Source organism: Hydra vulgaris, chromosome 06, assembly GCF_038396675.1.
Source record: "Hydra vulgaris chromosome 06, alternate assembly HydraT2T_AEP".
Lineage (NCBI taxonomy): Eukaryota > Metazoa > Cnidaria > Hydrozoa > Anthoathecata > Hydridae > Hydra > Hydra vulgaris.
In genome coordinates, this window is record NC_088925.1 from 50,004,274 (window position 1) to 50,012,500 (window position 8,227).

General features: G+C 26.2%; 2 protein-coding genes across 3 annotated transcripts in view; both read right to left on the reverse strand.

Annotated features, from left to right (window-relative positions):
- Window positions 1-544: 544 nt before the first annotated feature.
- LOC100214037 (uncharacterized) lies at window positions 545-6,262 on the reverse strand. Of its 2 annotated transcripts, XM_065800388.1 has the most exons (11): window positions 6,176-6,262; window positions 4,544-4,656; window positions 3,790-3,922; window positions 3,060-3,477; window positions 2,773-2,951; window positions 2,620-2,700; window positions 2,456-2,544; window positions 2,104-2,362; window positions 1,889-2,023; window positions 1,333-1,510; window positions 545-834 (listed from the first exon to the last, which is right to left on the reverse strand). In XM_065800388.1, exons 2-11 carry the CDS (start codon window positions 4,649-4,651, stop codon window positions 669-671), a joined length of 1,746 nt encoding a protein of 581 aa, XP_065656460.1. In that variant the 5' UTR covers window positions 4,652-4,656; window positions 6,176-6,262; the 3' UTR covers window positions 545-668. The 2 variants fall into 2 exon arrangements, with proteins under 2 accessions (XP_065656460.1, XP_065656461.1); XM_065800389.1 differs by lacking the exons at window positions 4,544-4,656; window positions 6,176-6,262 and adding an exon at window positions 4,015-4,142.
- Window positions 6,263-6,790: 528 nt separating this feature from the next.
- The window catches only part of LOC100198542 (PCI domain-containing protein 2), a 2,962-nt gene continuing 1,525 nt past the window's right edge, over window positions 6,791-8,227 (reverse strand). The window contains exon 3 of the mRNA XM_065800390.1: window positions 6,791-7,396. Coding sequence (XP_065656462.1) covers window positions 7,220-7,396 — 177 coding nt within the window. The 3' untranslated portion in view covers window positions 6,791-7,219. The remainder of the gene's footprint in view (window positions 7,397-8,227) is intronic.

Sequence of the window (8,227 nt, forward strand, 5' to 3'; positions counted from 1 at the left end):
ATACTCTTCCAATTCATCTTTTTCAATACCTCTTTTTAAGATAAAGTTTTTCTCATTTTTGGTGGAGAGGATAAACAACTTTTAGAGATATTCGGAAACACTGATGGAGGATTAATTGGTCTCAATTTACCACGATATAAAGTAAATTCAGCATCATTAATGCAATTTACAAGCAACGCTTTATTTTGATAAAGTCCAGTGTGAGAGAGGGATACTCATAAACTACTTGTTTTTTCAGATACTTCACGAGAAAATATGTATACAGATATTTTGCAATCTGAAGGTTAATAATTTGAGCAACAATTTGGTACGCAGCATTTTAAAGGCATCATAAATTATTTATTTTAAATTCCTTTGAAAACAGCTACCAATATTTTACAACTTAAAACATCTTATTTAAAACCGGCCTTCAGTCAAGAAAATTCCCGCACGGTGTCGAAGCCTTCTATTAAGAAGGCCCTGATTTACGTACATAAACAATGATGTGCGAATATAAACGAATAACATTTACGTAACATACTTAAAACTTGAAAATAAAGTTAAATAAGTTAAAAAATTCCCTTATTATGATATATACAAATATATACAGTGATTTGTTATCAACTTATTTCATTAATTCATTAATCGTTAATCATTTTCTATTCATTTACGTATTTCAATTTCAATCGTTAGAGGATGACGCACCATTTTTGACCAACTGGATGATTTTCAGAGCACGAAGATTGAACACTTGGTATCGACTGGCTTTCCTCTAAATCAGACTCAGGTTCAGAATCCTTTATGTCATTATAGCTGCAAATGTACTTACACGGGATTAATGTATCTTCCACAGAACTGGAAAAAAAAATGTATATTTTTAATGTTTTAATGGCAACTAGAAAAAAAGTTTACAATTTTAAGAAAAAAAAAATTTTTTAAACTAATATTTGAATCTTTGCAAAAAATTTTATTATCAATTTCCCTTTAATAAGTTTAGTGTAAAATTATTTTTGATTTGTTTGAACTAGGTCAGGTATTGATTGATCCGGACCTAGAGCCTACTCAGATCTAAATCCTTTTTGTTTTCAGGTCATGCTTAAAAAACATGTCATGGGATATGTTAAGATTGAATTGGTGCAGCATTATTAGTACCTAATAATGGCTGCAGGGAGCCCTCTTCATAAAAGATAACTTTTAATTTTTATAACAATAAAAAAATTTTTATTCAGCAATCCAGTGTATTTATTTTTAGAAACTTTTTTTCTAATTCTCTTTATGAATCGACAACAGAAACACTTGATTCAATAATTTAAAAAAAGAAACCGGCGAGATATAAAAGAATAAAAGCTCTACCCTTTTCGTTTTCTTGTATTTTTTGTCTTTATTTGGTTCCAGACTCTAAGTTGAGAACCACCAGTTATAAGACGAAACCCAGAATCAACTTCCTCAATACGTATACATTTTATTGTTCCGGAATTATTGACGCTATCATGTATAGTTCCCATGTATTTCAAGTCTGGAAGCGTACGAACTGAAAAATAAATTAACATTTTTGGATAAAAAGTCAAAAAGAAAAGTTTTTTAATTGGAATCGTATCTTCTTTTGAAAAATCGTAACTATGATTTTTATACCAACACAAGTAATTTCATATATATATATATATATATATATATATATATATATATATATATATATATATATATATATATATATATATATATATATATATTAAATATATATATATATATATACATATATATATATATATATATATATATATATATATATATATATATATATATATATATATATATATATATATATATATATATATATATATACATATATATATATTTATATACATATCTAAATATGTAATGTTCAACTGTTACAACTAAGATAACTTACTATTGACATATCCATCACCGTTATCCACATCTAAACCAACACTAAACAAGTATTCTTGATCTTGGATTTTAGCAACCTCTAAAACTTCTGTAGGACAAAATTCTTTAACGTTGTTTCGCACCTTGCACAGTTCGCCTTACAAAAAATATTATAAAAATTAACACTGCAACGAGATTATGTCTTAACATAATACATAGCTGAATAAAAAAAAATACCTTTAGTACAGTTGATCATTTTAATATTGTAACCTTCATCACCATAAAAAACAAGATCGTTGTAACAACTAATACAACTTATATTTGAAAAATTTAACAGTTGATTTGTCGCGTTATTACAAAAGCTAAGTTGATTAATTTTAATAGAATGATCGACGGAAAACACATCTTTTTCAACGTCAAATTCTTTACAAAGTGTATTATATACTTTAAGAATACCAGTAGAAGAACCGACAGCTACCCTGCGATCTGGTAATATCTAATAATACATCATATAGAGTGTTTCAAAATGCACTCTGCGCACTTTTCTAAACTCTTATTCATTGCTTAATAGCATATACAGAATTCTTACCTTAATTGCAGATACAGGTGCATCGTAAGCATTTACTGAAAAAAGATTCTCACCGCTGTCAGTATCATATAATTCTAGTTTACCTGCTTCTAAAGTAATAGGAGTTGTTCATAATACTTTTTGTTGCTAGATTATATAAATAAACTAATATTAACGATATTTACCAGTTCCAACACTAACAGTGTTTTTTTGATAATCAATGCAAACTACCGGCGAATAAACATAAATTGATCTGAGAATTTTTCCTTAAAAAATATTTAGACTTTCATTAATCAGGAAACTTTAAACAGAAAAATAATTATAAAATAAAAATTCACCTTCTTCTAGGTCCCACACACGTAACGTGCAATCATACGACGATGTAATAACATTAGGATAGTTTGTGTACTCTTTATCGACAAGAAAACGAATTCCTGTAACGGTTCCGTTATGTCCACCGAAACTTTTTATTTCTTCGTTTTTTTTTAAGCACCAAAGTTTTAAACTTGTATCACGCCTTGAAAAAATTTTTTCTTTTACAAAGCAAAAAAATTAAAATTTCTAAATTTCTAAGCTTCGTAAATAGGTTTTAACAAAACTGTTACAATAACGTGTTAAAACATACCCCCCACTGATAACAATATCGCCAAATACATCGATTGCGCAGATGTCGTCATGATGACCTTCTAATAAGGTTAATTTAAAGCTCAAGTCTTTAAAAATAGTTTCAGACAAGTTTAGTTTAGAACTATTTTGAACTGTACCGGAATTACATTTGTTCTTTATTTTTCCGGACATTTTTTTAACTTTTGAAATCGGTTCAGAATTAGGTTCTGTCAAATCTGTTGTTTTTTCATTTTTTTCGTTTGTAATTTTTTTCTCAATAGTTTGATTGTCTATAACATCAGCCACATCAAAGTTATTCTGAGCGCTAGCATCGATAGCATACGAAATAACATATCCAACATCATTTATGTGATTATCGGTACTACTTTCAGATTGAACAACTTTTGGCTCTTGTTTATTTTTACAAATACTATTGCCTGCAAATAAAAAATTCTTTAACTAAAACATATAACTTATTACATATACTAAAATTAAGAAATATAATTTATTTACAATTTATTTACGTAAATATAATTTATTTACAATTTATTTACGTAAATAGCTAAGAGTATAGCTTATAAATAACTTGACCATAATTTTACTTTTAACGCCAGAGAATAAACTTTTACGCCCTGTTAAAATCTTATCTTTAGCTACCAGGGCTATGGTCACCTTATTTATAAACATCTATACAATTTATAATATATTTATTAAGTACTTTTTAGTAAGTATAGTATCGGAAGTATTACTTTTAGCGTTAGCTGATTTTTCAACAAGGGTTGTAATCACACTATGGTCTACTTCCTTAGTTAATGCAGTCATACTTTCTTGAAATTTAACCAACTTGTGTAATTCAGAGCGAATATCTTCTTTAGCATCAATCTTAAAAACAATATAACTTAACTTTTAAAATTAAAAAATAAAAAAATAATGTTAAATAATAAATTGTAGCTAAATCAAAATTAAAAAAATACTAAATAGAGCTAAAAACTTGGATAAATAATTTTCTAAGTAATGAATATGGGTTTTCTTGACAAAAACAGTTAGTTTCTTTTACGTTTCTTCAGAGGTTCACCCCACGCTACAGTTTATTGTACAGAATAACAACTTGAAATTATTAACTTAATTGAATTACTATTGGTTAGAAATATAATTTATGCGTAAATATTTTTTGGAAAATATTTACTAATATTCATTAAAATGAATTCAAAAGATCGCTGTGTTTTGAGTATAATATATTTTAAATCGTACAGCTAGATAAAGATAGAACTTTGTTTATAATTTAAAAATATAATTTTGTTGTCTATTCTTTATATTTAGTTTTTAATAATTTTTATATAACAATTTAAAAAAAAACTGTATTGAGTTTATAAGAAGTCCTAGCGTTTATTAAGAAATATGGTTCAAAATCAAAAATCTTTTATATAAAAAGACCAAAATTTTTTATTTTAACTACAAAGATAGCTATTTTTTCCAGACAGATTTTATGGTCACACAACTTACTTTTAATTCTTCTTCTTCTGTAAGTGTACGCTCCATTTTTTCAAGTGTCTCTATTTGTCGAAGTTTCTTTCTTAATTTACGGATAGTTGACTCGTTCGATTTACTCATTATTACTAAAGAGAAATAGCATAAATAATTATTTTAATTATTGTAACAACTATGTCATTCGAGCCGCGTTATAGAGTAATTTAAAAAAAAGACTGGATCGAATTTATAAAAGTACTTTTAATTCTCGAGTAAACGAAGTCTAAACAAAAACAAACAACATACACAAAACGATCACTTTCGAAACAAATACAAAGCGTACATAAACCAAAACAAATTATAATATGATATGCATAATTCTTTTTGGTTTATGTAGGTATCAAGTTGAAGTATCAAAGTCATTTTTACGCCTACATAGTACGAAGATATCTGGAAAGAAAATTTTTTGCAGCTCGAGTTTGTTGTGCAATTAAAAAGTGTTATGCCTATCAAAACAGCTAAAAAAGGTAGAACATGAGATACTCAATGAGTCCAAAAAAAATTTCTTATAATGGTGTTGAACTCAGTACTGGTTGGTTAGCAAAGGACAAATCTCTAACATGTTAGCCAACACAATTATATCCGCATAAACACTTTGCATACATCGTTAAACATCGTGACTTTGCACCAAAAAAAAAAAAAAAAAAAAATTGCAAAAGTTATTAAAAAAATTTTAGGATTATTATTGCTTCTGTAACTGACATTTATTGTAAAAAAAATCAATAATCAGAAACTGCTGCCAAACTTACAATTTTTGAATAATTTTTTTGTTGTTAAACAATACGTTTTTCTTTGAAAATATAAACAAATATGCACGAAATAATAGTTACTGAAATAGAGCTAAGGATTATTAATTTTTAAAAGCGAATTATAACAGCTTCAAAATCTCATATTGTTTTAACAATATTTCAACTTTTATGAACCCAAATATACCTGCATTGAAGCATGAAAGAGCAATGAAAACTGAAGCACCAAAGTATTTCAAGTTTAACTTTTGTGAACCAAAATATACCTGCAGTGAAGCATGAAAACTAAAGCAGTTTGTTGAATTTATGAAACCTCTTTATCAAAAATAGATGAATGTGAATTATTTTGTGATATTTTCAGATGTTTATGTTGTTCACTAGCTTGTTTGAAAATAAAATGATTTTATGTTACATATTTATTTTAGGCATTAAAATGGGTAATAACAATAAATACCCTGACAGTGTTATGGTTATAATCAGATACCACTTAATTTTTTTTTGACGGTCTCATTTGGCAGCTAAACAATAATACATCCAAGAAATAAAAATGATAAAAATATAACACAACGATTTACAAATTTTAAAAATCAACCTCAATATCGAAACAACATTTATTTAAATATCAAAACAATAAGCCACCACTTTATTTATTAAACTTAAATGTAACCTTCTAAGTGTCTACTTTGTGTTTATAAGCATTTTAAGTTGAAACCTTTGGAAATAAACTTAAAATGCTTATCTTTCCAAATAGATGGTAAAAACAGTTTTTTATAAAGTAAAGTTATTAAATCTATCATTAATCATGTGTTTAAATATATCTTTAAGTATACATTGACATTAGTAGACATCAAATTTAATTTACCATATAAAGTTGTACTATAAATTCAACTGCAAATAATAACTGAGGAGCTTGTAAACTAACACTAATAATAAAGATGAATAAGGTTATAACAATAACAGTGTATTACAAATATTAATAATAATATCAATAAAGTGGTGCAAACACACCTATAGTAATAATAGTAAGGGATTGTCAATAAAGTGGTGTAAACACACATATAGTAATAATAGTAGGGGATTGTCAATAAAGTGGTGCAAACACACCTATAGTAATAATAGTAAGGGATTGTCAATAAAGTGGTGTAAACACACCTATAGTAATAATAGTAGGGGATTGTCAATAAAGTAGTGCAAACACACCTATAGTAATAATAGTAGGGGATTGTCAATAAAGTGGTGCAAACACACCTATAGTAATAATAGTAAGGGATTGTCAATAAAGTGGTGTAAACACACCTATAGTAATAATAGCAGGGGATTGTAAATAAATGTATAATACCAATTGAGAAACGTTATGAATACAAATAAAAAAGTGTTTTGAATAAATTATAATAATTAAAAAGTTAAACATTTTTTTTCTGACTATAATAAATCTAAAAGAGACAATTCAAAATATCAAAAGTAAATTTGACAACAATTAAGTGTTGGCTATAGTATTTATTTCATAAAAGACTATATATACGATACGAATTTCTCCACTACACATACTTTTTCAGGTGTCACAATGGCTAATAAATATTATCATTAAAATAATACAAAAATACTAAAATAAAAAAAAATCACAATATTTAGTTTCCTTGCTCTGAGGTTATTATACCTAGTTCAAGGTATTTTGGAAACATAGTTATACTAAATTAAATCTTTTTTTAAAATAATAAATAGGTATCTCATCATGATTTATAACTTATTATTTTCTTAAATCTTTAAAGTTCAATAAAAAAGTGTTTAATAAATATGAACAAAAAAAACATTAAACACTTTGATAATACTATTGAAATTTGGAAGGGATACTTCTCCACAAAGGAAATTTATCTCCATAAGAGATATTTATTTAAACAAATAATTTTCAAAGAAATGTTGTGAGTGCAGGAAATGGATTTTGTTTGCTAATAATGAGCTTTTGATGCTGAAATGAAATATAGCCTTTAATGTATCCTTCATATACGAGATTTGCAATAATACAATGGACTTCGTCTGTGTCAACATCTGTCTGTCCCATATTATGTAAACCAACACGGAACGCCTAATAAAAAGAAAATAATAACGATTTAAAATTTTTTATATCTTTCATAAGAATAAATTTATATGCATATATTCAGCAAAGGACAAAGTTAAGTAACATTTTGATTCACAATTAAAAATAGACATTCTTACTGTAACTTTTATTTTTCAAATACTGCTCCAAAATATTTTATGGAATGATTTTAAACTTACATGAAAGTATTGTTTAGACATATTAGTCTATTAGCATACTATTATTATTATTAAAAGGTAAATAAAGATTTTGAACTGTACCAATTTTATTATTAGGGAATAAAAATAACTAGTGTTCATCATTAAAATTATTCATCAGACATCAAGGTCATTTGGAATTAAAAAAATGATCTGACCTGAGAGCGAGACACTAAGAAACATCATTTATCAATAGTTTAAGATGATTGCAATATATGAAAATAACTTTAAATACATTTTGGAGTATATTACTAAAACCCTTTTATTTTTACTATAATAGAAGAATAAATATATAAGTATGATTACATAGACATATCCGTAATTTGTAAACAATTTAAAAAAATATTTAATTAACAGTAATTTTTTTTATTTAATTAAATATGTCATACACTTTTGTTAATCAGATAAATGTCATATTAGCTATATATCATATAGAAGTGGAAACAGCACCTTTGTAAACTTCTTCTAGCCGTTAAAAGGCCACAAGAAACTTACAGAAACCCTTTATTACTGTTTAATTCAAATTCCACCAATAACTAGTTGCAATTAAAATTATTCACAATTATTAGTTTATAAAAACCACCATTTGATTGACTTAAAGTAAGTAATTATTAGTTTATAA